Source organism: Lotus japonicus, chromosome 3, assembly GCF_012489685.1.
Source record: "Lotus japonicus ecotype B-129 chromosome 3, LjGifu_v1.2".
NCBI lineage: Eukaryota > Viridiplantae > Streptophyta > Magnoliopsida > Fabales > Fabaceae > Lotus > Lotus japonicus.
Genome location: NC_080043.1, coordinates 97,458,776 through 97,478,148, shown reverse-complemented (window position 1 = coordinate 97,478,148; position 19,373 = coordinate 97,458,776). Strand labels below are relative to the sequence as shown.

General features: G+C 37.9%; 1 protein-coding gene across 3 annotated transcripts; it reads left to right on the top strand.

Annotated features, from left to right (window-relative positions):
• The first annotated feature begins 171 nt into the window (after nucleotides 1-171).
• On the top strand, nucleotides 172-18,506 carry LOC130748006 (phosphatidylinositol-3-phosphatase SAC1). Of its 3 annotated transcripts, XM_057601084.1 has the most exons (15): nucleotides 172-618; nucleotides 705-870; nucleotides 976-1,198; nucleotides 1,279-1,355; nucleotides 10,721-10,908; nucleotides 11,000-11,097; nucleotides 13,475-13,608; nucleotides 13,720-13,851; nucleotides 14,351-14,735; nucleotides 14,844-14,965; nucleotides 15,162-15,272; nucleotides 15,395-15,607; nucleotides 16,684-16,863; nucleotides 17,437-17,548; nucleotides 18,036-18,506. In XM_057601084.1, exons 1-15 carry the CDS (start codon nucleotides 318-320, stop codon nucleotides 18,282-18,284), a joined length of 2,691 nt encoding a protein of 896 aa, XP_057457067.1. In that variant the 5' UTR covers nucleotides 172-317; the 3' UTR covers nucleotides 18,285-18,506. The 3 variants fall into 3 exon arrangements, with proteins under 3 accessions (XP_057457067.1, XP_057457068.1, XP_057457069.1); XM_057601086.1 differs by lacking the exon at nucleotides 172-618 and having other exon boundaries at nucleotides 740-875; XM_057601085.1 differs by lacking the exons at nucleotides 976-1,198; nucleotides 1,279-1,355.
• The last annotated feature ends 867 nt before the right edge of the window (nucleotides 18,507-19,373 follow it).

Sequence of the window (19,373 nt, the reverse complement as noted above, 5' to 3'; positions counted from 1 at the left end):
TAGGTTAGGTTGAGATTGTCTTAAGGGTTTTCAATTTCCATTTTTACCCTTTTATCATCCAACCAATCTTATCCATCAAATTAAAGAATATTTCAAGATTCTCCATAGGGACTTGTACCACCACCTCCTCCTAAAAAAAAAAAAACTTACAATATGGTGTGTTGACTCTAGTTTTGTGGGCGGGGTAAAAATCGGGACGATAACGGACGGGTTCCCGTAAAAGGGGCGTAGAGGCAAGGCAAGAACAGAACAGAACAGACAGACAGACGGAGGATTGGGAATGAAGTAGTAGTGAGAATTGGAATTTGAATTTAGAGATGTCGTCGAATTGCGAGAACATGAATTCCAATTCCAGTTCCGTCGATCCAGACTCTTACGCCCTGGAGAAGTTCAAACTGTACGAAACCAGAGCTAGGTTTTACCTGATCGGAAGTGATCGGAACAAGAGGTTCTTCCGTGTTCTCAAAATCGATCGTTCAGAACCCTCCGATCTCAATCTCAGCCAAGACCCTGTCCTCTATTCCCCCCAAGAAATCAAGAGCTTGCTTCAGCGTATTGCTGAGGGTAACAAGGCCACTGGCGGTCTCTCTTTCGTCGCCAAGGTGTTCGGGATAGCCGGTGAGTCAGTTAATTCAACAATTCCATTCAATCCCTAATTATTCATTCATCATCTTCTAATTAATTGAATTGAATTGATTCTCTAGGCTGCATCAAGTTCCTCGAGTCCTACTACTTGATTCTTGTTACTAAGCGCAAACAAATTGGTTCTGTATGCGGTCATGCAATCTATAGCATCAAGGAGAGCCAATTCATAACCATTCCACATGTTTCCATTCAATCTGATTTAGCTCACTCTAAAACTGAGCTCAGGTAAGGTACTCATTTTTTACCATTATTCTTATTTTACATTTAATGCTATAACTTCTCTTCATCAACATCATCATAAACTTACTTCCTTCCCCTCGCTGCCTGCAGGTACAAAAAGCTTTTGTCCAGTGTTGACTTGACCAAGGATTTTTTCTTCAGTTACACTTACCCTATAATGCAAAGTTTGCAAAACAACGTCTTGTCCAATCAACAACCAGGGATGCCCTATGATAATATTTTTGTTTGGAATGCCTATTTAACCCAACCAATCAGATCAAGATGCAATAACACCATTTGGACCATAGCTTTAGTTCATGGTCATTTTAGGCAGGTATATTCTGCTGTCTCTCATCGATGCTAATGCTACTTTCTTATTTCTCAGATGTACTCTTAGGATTTTCAAAATTGCAGATTCGCCTATCAATTTTTGGTAGGGACTTCAGTGTTTCCTTGATTTCTAGACGATCTAGACATTTTGCAGGGACACGGTATGTTCTTGTTTTCATGTGTCATTAATGTTTCACTTTTTATTCAGGTGTCAATTATTGATGTTTGAGTCTATTCAACACATGTCCAAACACAACAATGACTCACTATCATCTTTTCTAAAATAAGACCTACTTCAACTTTCTTGTTGGCTGCTAACTGTCCAACATTCAATCTTATTCAACATTCAAACCCAAAACATTTCTCCATCCACCCTGCTTGAGCCCTTTGATTGACATCTCTCTCCATTTCCTCATCAATTGGATATACCTATACGGTACTTAAATATGAATGAGACTTGTGTTGGATGTTCTCCAAGTTTCACCTCTATGTTAGACTTCATGAACACTCCATGTACTTTGTCAATTTACTTAACTTCTTCTTAGATGGAAGGTTTTTTTTCTACATATGGAGAGGTTGGGTTTTGAAGGCTTATAGTTGGCTCCATAATCCTATATTGTATTTATCGATTGTCCATATCCAAAGACCAGATTTGACTTGATCAGTTAGAACTTCCCTTGTATGTATGGGTTATTAAGTTCATCATCAACAATAATCAAGCGTTATCCCACTAACTAGAGTCAGCGAAATGGATCATACAGTGCTATTAAGCTCTATATTAATGTAGACCAGTAAGGTAGCTGGGCCTTTTGGCCTATTTGTAAGGGGTGTTTGTGTGTTAAACTGTTAATTCTTTTATCATTTATCATTTTTAGATGTATAAACAAAATTCCCGGCCTTTTTTTCTTTCTCTCTTTTCGTGGTATCCGGAGCCCTAGACTAGGTTTCTGGTGTCTTTTTGTGGCTGTGATAGGTCTAGGGTTAAACCAGCTCTTAAACATGTGTATGTTAGGAAGAGGACCAGAGCTGTATAATGACATAATTCAGGGACTTATGTGTAATAAGCCAGATAATATACAGCTGGCGGTTAGAGTTTGTTAGCTGGCAGTTAGAGCTGTTAGTTCAGTTAGGGCAGTTAGGCTATAAATAGCTATAGCTTCTAGAGGAAGTTATCTTTTGGGAAATTAGAGTTTGGACTGTTTGTGGAACCAGAGTTTGATTCATTGGGAATCAATTGTAAACCCTAGTTCTTGTGTTCTTCCCCATTTCAATAATACTACACTCTCTCTAGCTTAGAATCTCTTTGATTCTGGGTTAGGCATTCCATATCTGTTATTCTCTCGGTGTCAATCTCGACCAGTTTTATCAGGCTGAATCCATTTTCCAGCCACATTGCCTCTTTCTGATGCTTGTGTGACATTTCTTTCACCACCTGTACCGTCAGCCTCATCTTGTTATCACCGTTTTAGCACCATGAGCACAGCCTAAATCATGCACCGCCAGCACCATCAGCATTGCCACATTGATGTCTCTTTTTTACCCTCCACCAGTCTGACTAATGTGTGTGTGTGTGTGTGTGTATTTGCAGTGTGGATGAGCTAGAAAGTTTGCTTCAGGCCTCTTAGGATTTAGGAAGGATGAGAACGAAAGATACAAGGTATTAAGAAAACAGTGAGAGAGAGTAAAATGGAAATCTGATAATTCTCATTAATTCAACTAATACTTTAGTAACAGCTTCACATATATACTAACTACTAGAGGAAGCTTGTACAGGAAATAATACAACTTACTAAAACAGAATGTACTCTGTTAGTAACAACTAACTATTGGTTATTACTCTATTATAGGGGTAGATTCTAACACTAATTTAAACTCACGACTTTAACTTATAACAGGATTCCCTGAAAATTACATATTCATCCTCCTTGCCAGTTGAAAGCCCTGAATAAAATTTTCATGGGGATTAAGAACTGATGGCTGTCAGGAAAATCCTCATAAATCATTAAGGGGTCAACTGAAATGAGGCCAAATCGGGATTGGTTGGAAATCATAGTTTCAGCCATCCCCTGCCACTGGAAATCATCACATGGTATGCGGGCCATGTGCAACATTCTTTGACTGAAATATAACCCATACATTTAAGATGCTGCCTGTTAACAACTAGAGAGAAAACTGAAATGTAACTGAATTGTATTTGATTTTTGGTAAATGATACAAGACACTCTCTAAGGTATTTATAGAGGAGTACAAAGCTTGTTCTGCAAGCTATTCCTAACAGAGAAGAGAGAGAGTGCGATTCAGTTATTCCATAACTGAATCTCTAACTGACTAACAGCCCTAGCTGCTATGTCAGCATACAACTAATGTGTATTAACTAATATACTCTAATACACCCCCTCAAACTCGAGTTTGTTCCTAAGGTCTTCAAAAAACAAGTAGGTGACAAAGCTTTGGTGAAGATATCTGCAACTTGATCAATGGAGGGCACATGATGAACTTTAAGGATTGATTGATGACCTTCTCACGGACAAAAAAGATATCCAACTCCATGTGTTTGGTTCGAGTATGGAGCACGGGGTTATGAGTTAAGGCAACTGCACCCATGTTATCACACAGAATTTGTGGTGTAGTGAATGGAACTTGAAGCTCATGCAGCAAAGATTGGATCCATAGCAATTCTGCAGAAGTATTAGCAAGGCTTCTGTACTCAGCTTCTGTACTGGATCTGGCAACAAGAGTTTGCTTTTTAGAGGCCCATGAGACTAGATTAGGACCAAAGAAAATGCAATAACCAGATGTGGACCTTCGATCATCAGGGTCTGAACCCCAATCTGCATCACAAAAGGCCACCAAAGAGGCTGGTGAAGAAAGAGAACAAGGCCTAATATGCAGACCATGGTGCATAGTCCCTTTGAGATACCTAAGGATCCTTTTTACAGCCTTCCAATGCTCTTCAAGAGGTTGGCTGAGGAATTGACAGACCTTATTAACTGAATAGCTAATTTCTGGTCTAGTGAGAGTTGCATATTGCAATGCTCCAACTATGGACCTGTAAAGAGTCGGGTTAGCAAAGTAATTAGCACCATACTTGCTCAGTTTTGCTCCACTAACCATAGGTGTAGAGATTGGCTTGGCATCAGCCATTTCAGCTCTTTCCAAAAGATCCCCAATATATTATTGATATAAAAAACTGTACAGGGATTCCTCTTCTTATAGAGGGAATTACATAATGTGATTGATCAAAGTCAAAGAAGGAAATCCTTGACTAAAGAGAGAATTAGGGAGAATGAATGAAAATAAGAAACTACCTAAAATAAACTAAGTACAAACAGGAAACAACATAATTATATACAAACAAAAATATAACTGCTAATTAAGAGCATTAAATGCTCTATTTCACAGTCTGTTGACACTCCCCCTCAAGCTGGCCTAAAGATATCCTCCATAGACAGCTTGCTAGTTATGTTGTCAAAGGATTTCTTGGGTAATCCTTTGGTTAGGATGTCTGCCGATTGCTCTGCAGTGGGAACATATGTAATACAAATCTGCCCACTTTCTATCTTCTCTCTGATGAAGTGTTTATCAACTTCGACATGCTTGGTCCTATCATGTAGGACCGGGTTGTGTGCAATAGATATTGCAGACTTGTTGTCACAATAAAGCTTTATTGGAGGAGAATTGAAAACCTTTAATTCCTGTAGAAGCTTTTCCACCCATAATGCCTCACAAATTCCATGAGCAACTGCTCTAAATTCAGCTTCTGCACTACTCCTTGCTACAACGGTTTGTTTTTTACTTCTCCAACTAACCAAGTTTCCTCCAACAAAGGTGCAATAGCCTGATGTTGATCTTCGGTCTGTCACACTCCCTGCCCAGTCTGCATCAGTGTAGGCTTCTACCTGAAGGTGCCCACGGTTTTTATAAAGAAGCCCCTTCCCAGGTGATCCCTTCAAGTATCTTAAGATTCTAAAAACTGCCTCCAAGTGTTCATGACCTGGTGCATGCATAAACTGGCTTACCATGCTTACAGCAAAGGCAATGTCTGGACGGGTGTGAGATAAGTATATTAGCCTTCCCACTAGTCGCTGATACCTTCCTTTGTCCACCATATTTTCTGTTTCAGCTGGTTGCAGCTTTAAGTTGGGCTCCATGGGTGTTTCTACAGCTTTGCATCCAAGTAATCCTGTTTCTTTTAAAAGATCCAGAATATACTTTCGCTGGTTCATAAAGATACCTTCCTTTGATCTTGCAAACTCAATTCCAAGGAAGTATTTCAATGGGCCAAGTTCCTTGATTTCAAAAACTTTAGCAAGTTTCTCCCTCAGATTTTTGAGTTCCAAGCTATCATCACCTGTCAGAATAATATCATCAACATATACAATCAAGATAGCAACCTTATTATCTGCTGAATGTTTATAGAACAATGTGTGATCAGCTTGGCTTTGGATATATCCAAGCCCTTTTACCACTGTTCCAAACCTCTCAAACCATGCTCTTGGAGATTGCTTCAGCCCATATAATGACTTCTTTAGTCTACACACCTTATTTCTTCCAAGTTCTTCTTCAAATCCGGGGGGAAGACTCATAAACACTTCTTCCTCTAACTCCCCATTCAGGAAAGCATTCTTTACATCCAATTGATGTAAAGGCCAGTTGTAACTTGCAGCAAGGGATATAAGAATCCGAACAGAGTTAAGTTTAGCAACTGGAGCAAACGTCTCTTGATAGTCTACTCCATAAGTTTGAGTGAACCCTTTTGCCACCAATCTCGCCTTGTACCTCTCTACACTTCCATCGGCCTTGCACTTAATGGTAAATACCCACTTACAACCCACCTGTTTTTTGTCACGTGGCAGGTCTGTTATTTCCCAAGTTTCATTCTTTTTCAGTGCACTCAACTCTTCTAAGACTGCTAAATTCCAATTGGGATCATCTAGTGCTTCCTCAATGTTTCTAGGCACAAACAGATCTGTTATTTTAGAGGTAAAAGCTTTGTGATTCGGTGAAAGATTTTGGTAGGAAACATATTGGGAAATGGGATGGTTTGTGCTAGATTTTTCTGATTTTTGGGTGCAGGTTCTGGTTCCTTTTCTAATAGCTATGGGTAATTCAATAGTAGAAGTGAAAATGTCAGTGTTACCTCGAATTTCTTGTGGTATTCTTACTTGGCCTTCTTCCGGGATTTCTGGTTGGCTTGGTGCAGAGATGATGGATTGGTCTTTGGTCCTTTTAGGATACTTCCGAGTATAAACATGGAACTCCTTTTTTGACTGTGGTATTTCTTTCTCTGTTTGGGCTCCACCTAAGTCTGGCATAAGATTTTCTTTAGAAATTTCAGAACTTGTTTCCACATGTTCTTCCTTGTTGCATTCATCAATAAAATTTGTATTCTCGGTGTCTACAATAGGAATGGGCAGGGGTTCATGCAAAAAATTGTCTTCACTCACATTATTATTCTCCCCCTGAAGGGAATTTTTTTGAAAAAAAGGTTGATGTTCAAGAAAGGTAACATCCATGCTAACACAAAGCTTCTTTGTGATAGGATTAAAGACTCTATATCCTTTTTGGTTTGGAGAATAACCAACAAAAATGCATTTTTCTGCCCTTGGGTCTAGTTTGGACCGAGATGTGGAAGGTTTATGCATAAAAACTGTACAACCAAACACCTTTAAAGGCATATCAGTATGTAATCGACATGCTGGAAAAATGGTTTTGAAATTTTCCAAAGGTGTGCGATAATTCAACACACGAGTGGGCATTCTATTTATAAGATAGGCTGCTGTTAGGACAGCATCTCCCCACAAATACTTTGGAACATTACTCTCAAACATAATGGCACGAGCTACTTCAAGGAGATGTTTATTTTTTCTTTCAGCGGTGCCATTTTGTTGAGGAGTATTTGGACATGTCGATTGATGCTGAATGCCTTTATTTTTCAGAAACTCATTGAGATTTTGATTGAAGTACTCAGTTCCATTATCACTCCTCAAAATGGAGATCTTTGTATCAAATTGAGTTTCTACCATTTGTGAAAAACTTTTAAATATATTAGGAACTTCAGATTTTTCATGCATAAGGTAGACCCAACACAACCGGGTGTGATCATCTATGAAGGTTACAAACCACCTTTTTCCAAATTGAGTTGTAATTTTTGAAGGCCCCCAAACATCACTATGGATTAAGTAAAAAGGTCTAGATGCATGATAAGGTTGAGAATAATAAGGAGCTCTTTGATTTTTTGCAAGAACACAACTTTCACATTCAAGAGAAGAACAATTAACATTTTTGAATAAATCTGGAAACAAATGCCTAAGATATTGAAAATTCGGGTGCCCTAGTCTGTTATGCCAGAGCATTATTTGGTCCCTAACAGAGGTGCAACTCATACCACAAAGACCCTGAGCTGCTTTATTTCTGAAAGTATCCTCAAAGTAGTAAAGTCCATCCTTCATCTTAGCACTGCCAATCATCTTCCCCGAAATCCGGTCCTGAAAAACACAATGAGTGTCAAAGAATGTCACACTGCAATTGGAATCTTTGCAGATTTTGCTAATAGAAAGAAGGTTGCAAGATAGTTTGGGCACATGTAAAACTTTTCCTAAGTCAATGTTATTGGATAAGGTAATCTTCCCCTTCCCTGCAATTGCGGAAAAAGAACCATCTGCAATTCTAATTTTTCCATTTCCAGAACAAGGAGAATAGGTTTTAAATAAAGGAGAAAGGCTAGTCATATGATCTGAAGCACCTGAATCAATGATCCATGGTGCATGAATATTTGAGGTGCAATTAAGGGAGCTAGGGGTAGAAAAATTACCTGTTTGTGCCACAGAACCACTAGGAGTACCAGATAAAAAATTAGAATTTAACAACCTTATGAGTTCCTCAACTTGTTCCTTTTTCAAGGAAGTCTTTTCTGCCTCATGAGCTGTAGGGAAAGATTTTTGATTTTTAGGACCTGACTTGCCACCCTTTAGATGTGCTGGCCTCCCAATAATTTTCCAGCAACTTTCCCGAGTATGACCGGGTCTGTTGCAGTGATCACACCAGCGGTTTGAGAAGTTCTTCTGGTTAGTAGAAGTCTTAAGGGCAGCAGTTTCTACAGCAAGAGCATTGGTCTCAGAAGGAGGTGCATCCGTTTTGGTCTTTCCCATCATCACACTTCTGCGAGTTTCCTCTCTTCTAACTTCAGCAAAGACCTCACCCAATGAAGGTAAGGTTGCTCTCCCAATGATTCTGCCACGAACTTCATCTAGCTCTTCATTCAGACCAGCAAGAAACTGAAATATTCTACCTTCTTCCACGGTTTGTCGATGGTGTTTGGCATCCTCTGCAGAGTTCCACTTGTAAGTGTTGAAGAGATCTAGATCCTGCCAAACTCGCTTCAAAGAGTGGAAGTATTTTGTCACGTTATTACCTCCCTGCCGAATTTCTCTGACTTTCAAGGTGAGTTCATAGATCTGAGATTTGTTCTCAAGATCTGAATACATTTCCGTGACACTATCCCATAGCTCTTTGGCTGTGGAATAACACATGTAATTGCTGCTAATGTCCTCCTCCATGGAGTTTACCAGCCATGTCATCACCATGGAGTTTTCAGCGTCCCAAACAGCATATTGTGGATCAGCAATATCTGGCATGGGTTTCTCACCAGTGAGATACCCAAGTTTTCCTCTGCCACGAATATACAACTGGACAGATTGGGACCACCGGAAATAGTTCGACCCATTGAGTCGAAAAGTGGTGATTTGGACAGAATGAGATTCACCGAACAGGACTCGCTGCTCCTGCCTTGGAGGCACAGAATGAGATTCGCCAAACAGGACTCGCTGCTCCTGCCTTGGAGGCTGCGAGACTTTGGGAACCACAATCTCCTCCGTATTCTGATCATCGCTGGCTGAGGAACTGTCAGCCATGGATGCAAATCAGATGCGCAGAGATCTTTGCTCTGATACCAAGTTGAAATATTTGGTAATATTATTGATATAAAAAACTGTACAGGGATTCCTCTTCTTATAGAGGGAATTACATAATGTGATTGATCAAAGTCAAAGAAGGAAATCCTTGACTAAAGAGAGAATTAGGGAGAATGAATGAAAATAAGAAACTACCTAAAATAAACTAAGTACAAACAGGAAACAACATAATTATATACAAACAAAAATATAACTGCTAATTAAGAGCATTAAATGCTCTATTTCACAGTCTGTTGACATTTTGTTTGTGAGAAGAAGAGACCTATCAGAAATTCCTTGCAATTCAAATCTATAAGGATCTGGTAGTTTCAAAATCTTAAACTGTGTTGACAGAGAGAGTTTAATCAACAAAACCTCACATCACTCTGAAAGCAGTACTAGGATACGTACTTTTTATGGACTTCAGCCTTGAAAGCAGTATGTGCTAAGATGTACTTCTTATGGACTTTAGCCTTGTTGTCTAAGCATTGCCGTCCTCAAGTTCTTTGCATATGGGCACTCTTCAATGTGCAATTTCGTAAAAATGCTTTTCTACTTATATCATGTTCTAGATGATGAATTCCATTTGTGTCTTTCAAACTCAACTTTTTTAGGATAGCATAAACAGTTTATTCATTAAGCTTTACCTCTATCGGAAATTATTTGTTGTGATTTGTCCAGGGAAGGATTGAAGGAGCAGGTGCAACGAAAAGCCTTTATCTGATATCAATTTAGTCATGGGCTTTGAACTCGAGTATTTTTTTATTTTTCTCCTTTTCTCTCCACTCTGGTGAAAAATATTACACAGAACTGTTTTCTCTTCTCTTTCAAATCTCATGTTCCTTTTCCATTACCATGTTCTGTTGTCATCGTTTTCTGTTTTAAAGCAATAAGCAAAGTGCTCATTATTTATCCTGATGTTTTGTTGTCCTAGTTTGAAAAGGAAAAATGTTCATTTGTCTAAATATTTATCCCAAAAGTTCCCTTTCAAGGTGAATGTATTTTGGAAATGATCAGGAAAACTATTAAAATTATAAACTATATCCTTCTCCTTTCCGCACCTAGGTTTGACCCTGTAGTTGTGTGTGTTTTTTTGTGGTGTCATACAGCGTAATGGTTAATATCATATTTAATGGTGTGCCGTGCAAAGAATCTTTTATGTGGTATTGGATTGTTTTTCCCAAAGGTTATTATGATGGTAGAGGAGGTTCCTGCAGTTTTCTAGATCAACTAACTTGCTCAAGAAGTATTATTCGCTGTCATATTTTTAATTGTTCTCAAGTGTTCTACTATCTCAAATAGATTTAGTTTTGCAGCGGTTGCAAACAATTTTTTTGTCTTTGTGGACTATCTTCTAGATTAGAGAAAAAGCTTGCGTTATTGAATTATACACTGTTGGTTGAACTTTGTTTCTTTAATTTAGTAGTTTTATGTCGGTTGAATTGAAATATATATCACTAATTAAATTCAGCAATGCACTTAATGTCATGAATTATCTGTATTTTGTAAGAAATTTGATTCTACATTATCTACTTGGCTATAATAGTAATGGTTGGATCGATTATTATCTGCAGTTACTTAAAAAGGGGAGTGAATGATCGTGGCAGGGTTGCTAACGATGTTGAGACAGAGCAGATTGTTCTTGATGAAGAAGCTGGCTCTTGCAAGGGCAAAATGAGTTCAGTTGTGCAAATGCGGGGATCAATACCGCTTTTCTGGTCACAGGAAGCATCGAGATTTAGCCCTAAGCCTGACATAATTTGTAAGAAGATAGTTGAGAATTGAGATGGATATTAATCCTGTTCATTATTAAATTTTATGGATATAATTTCACCCTCTGTTTTGACTTCCAGTGCAGAGGTATGATCCAACATACCAGGCAACTAAATTGCATTTTGAAGATCTTGCTATGAGATATGGAAATCCAATTATTGTTCTTAATTTGATTAAGGTAATTCCTAATGAAAAGAAACAATGTCGAAAAAGTTAACAAGTATAAATTTATGTTATTTGATTCTTTCTTTTCTTACCAAACAACTTAACTTGTCCTGTAAAAATTATGCGAGGGTGAGAAAATAATTGAGAGTTATGATACAGCAAGAGCTTCTCTTATAGAGAGCTGACGAGAGAAAACTTCCAGTGTAAGTTAACTCTAAAAGTAATTATGACTGAAACAGAAAACTTCTAACTGAATGAGAAATTAACTGTAACTGAAACACTATCAGTTAGTAGCTGATTACACTGCTCTATTACTGTTAGGGTAAGGTAAACCCAAACAGGCAACACAACAGGTTTAAAAGGGGAATTTTGTGAATAAGAAAGCTGATATATAGCTAGACTTCTAAATCTGTAACTGCTCACTTCTACTAACAAATAGCCATGTGCGAGCATGAGCTGACATAACAGAAAGTGCCAGGCTGTCATAACTAATATACGCTGACTAGCACTAACCAGAACAGAACATCAAGGCTTACAAAGAAGGATAAATTTCAAATTAATAGAGTATAGTATACACTTGTAGTATCAAGTTGTTAGTTAAGTGTTAGAACAACACCATGTACTATATATACTGTGCAATGCACACAGTTGTCATTGCCTAATAATTTTCAATAACAGAATCGGTTTTTCTGTCTCTCTCTCTGTTTCTATGACGAACTGCCCATTCTACTCTAACTTTCCCCCTCAAGCTTAAGGTGGGTGAGTAAGTTGACTTGAGTCACCCACATTGAGCTTGAACCTTAGAGTATTAAACCGAACAGTTGGAAGAGGGTTCGTTAAAGCATCAGCCAACTGTAAATCAGAGGGCAATTGCTGAATACTAAGGTGTCTGCTCAATACTTTTTCGCGTACAAAGAAGAGATCCAACTCTAGGTGCTTTGTTCTGGCATGGAGAAGATGATTATGAGCATGAGAGATTGCACTAGAGTTGTCACAAAACAAGAGAGGACTATCAGTGTCAACCCGTAATTCTTGTAGTAATGTCTGGATCCATAAGATGCCAGCTGTGAGCTGAACTAGACTTATGTATTCTGCCTCACAGCTACTCCTTTCAACCATAGTTTGCTTTTTAGACCACCAAGTAATGAGATTAGGACCAAGGAATATATAAGCCCCATAAGTAGACCTTCGATCATCCGAATCTGTAGCCCAACCAGCATCACTATATCAATGCAAGGAAAGAGGAGAAGATGGGGATGCAGGCTTAAGATGATGACCAAACTGAATTGTTCCTTTGAGATACCTTAAAATCCTCTTGACAGCTTCCCAATGAGTGTCCAAATGTGCTGACATAAGTTGGCACACTTTATTGACTAAAAACCCCAATTCTGGCCTAGTAAGAGATAGGTATTGTAAGGCACCAACCGCGGCTCTGTAAAGTGTAGGGTCTGGCAGTGGAATTCCATCAGATCTGGACAGCCCAGAAGTGCTCACCATTGGTGTTGAAAGAGGCTTGCAATCAAGCATGTCAGTCTTAGTTAACAAATCTCTGATTTACTTAGACTGTGTCAACAAAAGAGAGCTACTAGAAAGATGTTTCACCTCAACTCCCAAGAAATAATCCAATCTGCCAAGTTACTTAAGTGCAAACACAGAATTGAGTTGAGTGATAACATGCTGGACAAAGTGGGAGGAGCAGCCAGTGATAGTAATATCAACCACATAAATGAGCATGTAAACCCTTGGAGTAAACAAAGAGGGATGAGTCACATCTACCGGCATAAAAACCAAACTGCAACAAGGAACGGCGCAATTATCAGGGGGTGCTCTACCACTGAGCTAATAGCCTTTCGTGTTGGCCTCGTGCTGGGGCCAGCTATGCCAAAAGTGAGAGAAACCCCATCCCTCTCTTAATCTCTTTCCTTTTCTTCGCCCCCATGTGCCGACATGGGGGCGAAGAAAAAGAGCTCCTATCAACTTGTTCCAATCTAGGATAATAAGCTCACGATCTTATAAGTCTATCAAACAAAGCTCGTGGAGTTTGTTTCAAGCCATATAAAGCCTTGTTAAGCTTGCAAACATGGTGCTGATTACCACTCTCAAACCCAGGTGGCTGAATCATATAGACATCCTCTTGTAGAAAACCATGAAGAAACGCATTATTTACATCTATCTGCTGAATGCACCATTCGTGAGATAAGGGAACCTCGCAAAGTTTATCAGATTGTTCTCTTTTTCCTTTGTTGTTTTGTTTGCTCTTTCTTTAAGGAGGACTCACCAACCTCCCAACATTTTCTAGTTTTGTTTCCCTTTTATATCAGTGTATATATTCTTCGATGAAAAATACATTTACACTTTCTTGTAGCTTATACAAATGATATATAATGCAGACAGTTGAGAAGCGACCTCGAGAAATGATGCTAAGGCGTGAATTTGCAAATGCTGTTGGGTATTTAAACCAAATTCTACCGGTAGAGCACCATCTTAGATTTATTCACTGGGACTTTCACAAGTTTGCAAAAAGGTGAGCATATTAAGCTTTATCTTATTTTGCCGCTTTAACAATCTCTTCTTTCTTTCCTGCAGTACAGTTCTAATTCTGACTATTCTCTATTGTTTTCTGCTGCTTTCAAAGCAAGTCTGCCAATGTTCTGGCTGTTTTAGGAGCCGTAGCAAGTGAAGCGCTTGATTTAACAGGTTTTTACTACAGTGGCAAACCCAGCATAATAAAGAGGGCCAACAAGAGCAATCAAACAAGCACAGGAAGGTATATCCATCATTGGAATTGTTACATGACATACAATTTAGTTTTTCCTTTTTTCCCCAAATAAGTTTTTGTAGAATCATAACTGTATAGCAAAAACACAACCACCAAAGTCTTTTCCCACTAATCAGCGTGTAATTAGAGTCTAGATTTAACTAACTTGCAGTTACAAAAGTGAAGCTAACTATTCAGCTTACTATCAAATGTGATATAACTGAAACATGTATGCTTATCTAACAGAGTAGTAGTACTACAGGCCACTACTACTACCGAGTCTAATGGCATCAATTGTTCCATGAAGCATAGTAGCTGACAACTGCTAGTTCCGGTAGTAGTAGTATCAGTTCAGCTATGAGGCCCAGTAGCTAAAAGCTTTTAATTCCAATTTCCAGAGGAATCTTATTTTACTGAACATTTTTGAAGTTTTACTTTAACAGAACTAGATGATGTTTAAGAAAGAGTGAGTTCTGTTTACATTTTCAACTCATTGTCTTTTTTACAGGGAAACTTCGCTGAGAGATCTGAGAGCTAGTTCTGGGGATCTTGCAAGGATTGGAAGCAATAGTGAAATTCTAAATTCTATGGTTAAACGAGACCGAGAGACTGACATGAACCATGAGAACAAAAAAGATAATTTTAGTAGTGAAGCTCCACATTTTCAGAGTGGAGTTCTTCGTACTAACTGCATCGATTGCTTGGACCGTACAAATGTCGCCCAGTATGCTTACGGTCTACAAGCTTTAGGGCGACAGCTCCATGCAATGGGTTTGACTGATGTGCCGAAAGTGGATCCTGATAGTAGTATTGCTGCAGCTCTAATGGATATGTATCAAAGTATGGGAGATGCTCTTGCCCAGCAGTATGGTGGTTCTGCAGCTCACAACACTGTATGCCTTATTTTTTACTCTAAATTCATCTTATCTGTTGGACAAACATCTAATTTCTTATTTGCGTCTTCTGCTGCTGTTATGATATATTTTTTCCGTGAATGACAGGTGTTTCCAGAGAGGCAGGGAAAGTGGAAAGCAACAACACAATCAAGAGAGTTCTTGAAATCCATAAAACGATACTATAGCAATGCTTACACGGATGGTGAAAAACAAGATGCAATAAACCTGTATTATTCCTACCTCCTCTTTCCACTTATTTTATCTTCACAATTTTCTTTTCCTTCCGTAGAAGGAACTCATAGCTCATCTTTAATTAAGATTTGATATTTTATGTTTCTAACTTTATATGTTTAGATATTCTGTTCCCTGGTAAATCTTTTCTTGAACAAGAATTAAAAATTGATGGCGTTATTCTATTGCCAGATTTTTAGGATACTTCCAACCACAGGAAGGGAAACCTGCTCTCTGGGAGCTTGATTCAGATTATTATCTCCATGTATCGGGGATTGGGGATGATTTAATCCCTGAGAAGTGGTAAGTCCTCCTTGTTACTTAATGACTGCTATTTAAATCTATCGCTGATATATATATATATATATATATATATATATTGTTAATATACTTTCTCAGTCTTGTTTTCTTTCTGAATTTTGCAGTTCTGAACCAAATCTTAAGCCTTCTGGGAGAGTTGGAATAGTCTTCACCCCTGTACCGGCTTGTAGAGATGACTTTTCGCGCATAAAGTTGACATCGTTTGACAAGTTAATTGAGAAGACCTGTAGTACAATTAAGAATGTAAGACTTTGCAGTGAGCTTGATCAGAAACCAGGTGGTGGTTCTGGAAACAGTGGTGTAGCACCTGATGCAGCGTAATTTCCTAAATCTATGTTGCTGTTTGATTATTTTACTTCTGTTATGAACCCAGCAACGGGTTCTGAGTTTTCAGAGAGAGATAAGGAAAAAGGAAAAAGAATGCTTTGGTATTCTCTATTGAATTACAAAGAACCTAATGAGAGAACTCTCCTTCCTAGGGTTTCCCCTTCACAATGGGTTGGAACTTTAATAACACTGCCTTTCTCAGTGCTTAGATCTAAATTTTAAGGCCTCCCTTCTTCCTTGATCCTGCAATTAAAGCCCTTTACCAAACTATCTATCCCCTTTCCAGATTTTAACTAAATCACCCGTTAACACTTTTCACTTTTGATAGGACACTTGGGCCTGTAGACACACTTGGGTTTGTAAACAATGATAGTCAACTGCTGTTTGGGTCAAAAAGGCTTGTTATATGTAAAGAAGGTTCTAGAAGACAGAAAATAGGGACAGTTTCGGGAGAAAGGGAATTAGTGATGAAGTGTCAACAGACCCTCAGGTATTTAGAGTTAGGGGGGAGTGAGTGTGAGGTAGACTTGATAATGGCTTAGTTTGTGGGGAGAGTGTTTTCTCTCTGGAAGGAGGGTTTTCCCTCTGGTAGGAGCCCTGGGCTCTGGTCTTTTCTCTTTTGTAGTCCATCTCTGCTCTATTTCCATTCAATTATATACTCTGTTCATATCTATGGAATCACGGGTTCTATCAACTTTTTATAGCATTTATACGAAATTTTTCTTCCTTTTACTCAACTCTGGTTGACATTGAACAACATCTAATACAAAGAAGCCAATGGCTATTTTGTTAAAATCATTATAATGATTGGTGGAGAGATTCTGTCTTATAAATATTTGTTGGTTTAGACTCTTCATTTCTATATCTATTGTAAGTTCCTTGCACAAAGTCACAATGTCAGGTGCCTCCTTCATTCCAACCTTCCAAGTTCCAACCATGTGTGCTTTCTTTGTGTGCGAAATAGTGGGCAAAGTGTTAGCTGTGAGATGCAAAAAGTATTATGTACTCTTTTGGTAACTTGAGGTAATTTTTGTTGATTCACTGATTGTCTTTTGATCCTGTCCAGTGAGATACAGCTTAAAAGCCCAAATTGGCTTTTTGGCCAAAGAAAGTATGAAGAAGGTTCCTCTACTGCAAAAGTTGCTTCTCGTGAAACTGAAATTGAAGGATCTCATGCTAATGGCTTTTGCAACTTGAATTGGCTTTCCTCTGGTAATGACATGAATGAAGAGGATGTTTTCCAAAGGTTTGTATCTGAAACTTGCATTATCCTTGCAAGACTTTGATGCACCCACCATTTTGTTCTTGGATATTCAGTGTTCCATTTGGTCATTTTCTTATTGGCCATCACTAACCAGTTTGTATTTTTATTAAATTGCATTATGATTTGTGAGCTTTAGATAGAGCTGAGCTATGCCATCCAGGCTTTCTTAACATTATCAGACCAAACTTGTGCATTTGGACCTGATCTGTTAAGTAAAGCTATAGCTGTTAATACTCAAATTTAAATGGCTACATCGAAGTTCAAACTTCATTAATTTTCCGCAATTAATACTGGCAATAACAATGTTAAGGTTGATTTAAATTGTGAAGAAGTTTCCTTTAAAAGTTTATAAGTTCATCTCTAGGATCTACTATATTCAGAAATGCCAAATAACAGTTCTGTTAGTCTATGGCTTCCATTCTTTGGTTGGTTAAGAATCATGTCTCTGTCATATTACCATTGTAGACAGTCTTGTGTCAAGTTTTTTCCCTTCTCTTTTGATGCCTTTATTTTGTTAAGCTTACATATGATTTTCCTTTTATATTTTTTTTCTAGGTACTTTACAATGACCTCAGTAGACGAGGCCAACGGTTGGTATGGAGGTACTCTCCTTGGTGATCAAGATGAAAGCAGTGAGATATATAAACATTATGCTGAGTTATGTCAGGTATGTCTTTCACATGAATAATGAGCATCCCTACGCCACTTTGAATCTCAACATTGTTGTGTGTATCATCGCTATTTGCTAATCAATGCTTCCTTCAAATAAAGCACAGTAAACAAATGTTCAGACATCTTCTTTAGCTTTAAGCACCCGCTTGTTTAGTTGGTTTCTTATCTTTCCTTTATTAATTTATTTTGGTGCAAGTCGTGGTGTTTCTTCTTCTTTATATACACTTCATGTTAAAATCTACCCTTAGCATTTGTCTGACTGACCCAACCTTTTACGTCAAGTTACTACATAACCCAAGAATGTTTTCTGAAGAGTTTTTTTGAGTTTGTAATAAATAGTCACTTTTGGATATTTGAAAAGAAAACCACCCTTAATATGCAAGAAATGTAAGAAAGAAATAAACAAACGATTATGTTACATTGTTACAGCATCTTATGCCGTCAAATCCAGTTTTAGTTTTACACCCACATGGCATATGCAGGGACCTGCCTTGGAACTTTTCCAAAATGATCCCGAGAGGGAGCAACACTACGCGGATGCTCTAATGAGTTCCTCTGAGATTGTTAATGATGCTGCAATTGCAGCTGAAATGGAAGCCACTCTAAAGGAGTATGACCAAGTTGGTGCCGACCTTGGGATAATTCCCTCATCTTGTAAATTCTTTGCTGATGACCCAAGTTGGTTAACAAGATGGTTAATTGGGGAAGAAAAGGTACCAAGGATATCTTGAGTCATAGTTTTGGCATGTATTATGAAACGCTTAATTCTTGTTCTATTTCAACTCTTTTTTATTGTCAGTTTTCTTATCAAGTTAAATTCTACATATTCAAATTACCACTTTCAGGTTGAGCTGTAGGCATGAACTAATAAAGAAACAGGCTCAAAATCAGGGTTGGATTTTATTCTCTGTTTTTTTCTAAGAAAAAAACGTGAAGAAAACAAAATTACTGTCCTTCGTTCGTTTTCTATTTTTTTTTTCCGTTGACAAGATTTCACTTATAATTATAGAAGAAAAGCAGTGTTTAGCTAGTTGTTTTTAGTCTCTAAATCTAAATTGACATTCAAAGAGAAATCTAAATGTGTCCGTATAAAGATTTAATTTTTTTTTTTGGTTACATGAGGAAATAAAAGCGAGAAAGATCTTGAATTTTTTTAATTTTTTTAATTCAATTGATGTCTTCTTGCCTTCAGCTTCCTGTTAAGAGAAACAACAAATTAAAGGGGAGAAGATGAAGAAAGAATAAGTGTGTTAGGGTTTCAAATATAAAAGCACAACAAGCAAAAGATTGTATTACCCTGAAAACATATATAATAATTAGATAAAGCTATATAATCTCACACCCTCTCAACCTCAGAGTCACAGCATGAACTTGAAGTATCGGAAGTTTGCTAATTAAGGAATAAAAACACGTACCGGAATGAACATTGAGAACGGAGGAAAAAACAAAGAGCAAAGTGATGGTTCCACATTAAAAGTGATGTCTAGTGAAGCGATAATCAATCTCAATGGATTTTGAGCGTCAATTCAAGATTAGTAGCGAGTAATTTGTATGATACTCATAGTCTCACAAATCACAATACACAGAAGTTAGTGCAAAAAGAGACATCCAACAACTCTTGGAGTCATAATCTTTGTGACATTATTATAAGATAGATGACATAAACTAATGAGGCAGAACATATTAGCCCAAAGAGTTGATTTACAAGGCGATGTAGGATTGGTGTAAACTACTCCAAAATGAATGATTTGTGGGTTAAATAAAACACTGTTTGACAAAAAAAAACACTGTGTACCTCCAAAATGACCTTTAGGTAATGT

Coding starts and splice junctions, on each gene's coding strand:
- LOC130748006 (XM_057601084.1), top strand. CDS start 318: ATGTCGTCGAATTGCGAGAACATGAATTCCAATTCCAGTTCCGTCGAT. Junction 14,736..14,843: donor GTTCTGCAGCTCACAACACT/GTATGCCTTATT, acceptor CGTGAATGACAG/GTGTTTCCAGAGAGGCAGGG. Junction 17,549..18,035: donor ATTATGCTGAGTTATGTCAG/GTATGTCTTTCA, acceptor TGGCATATGCAG/GGACCTGCCTTGGAACTTTT.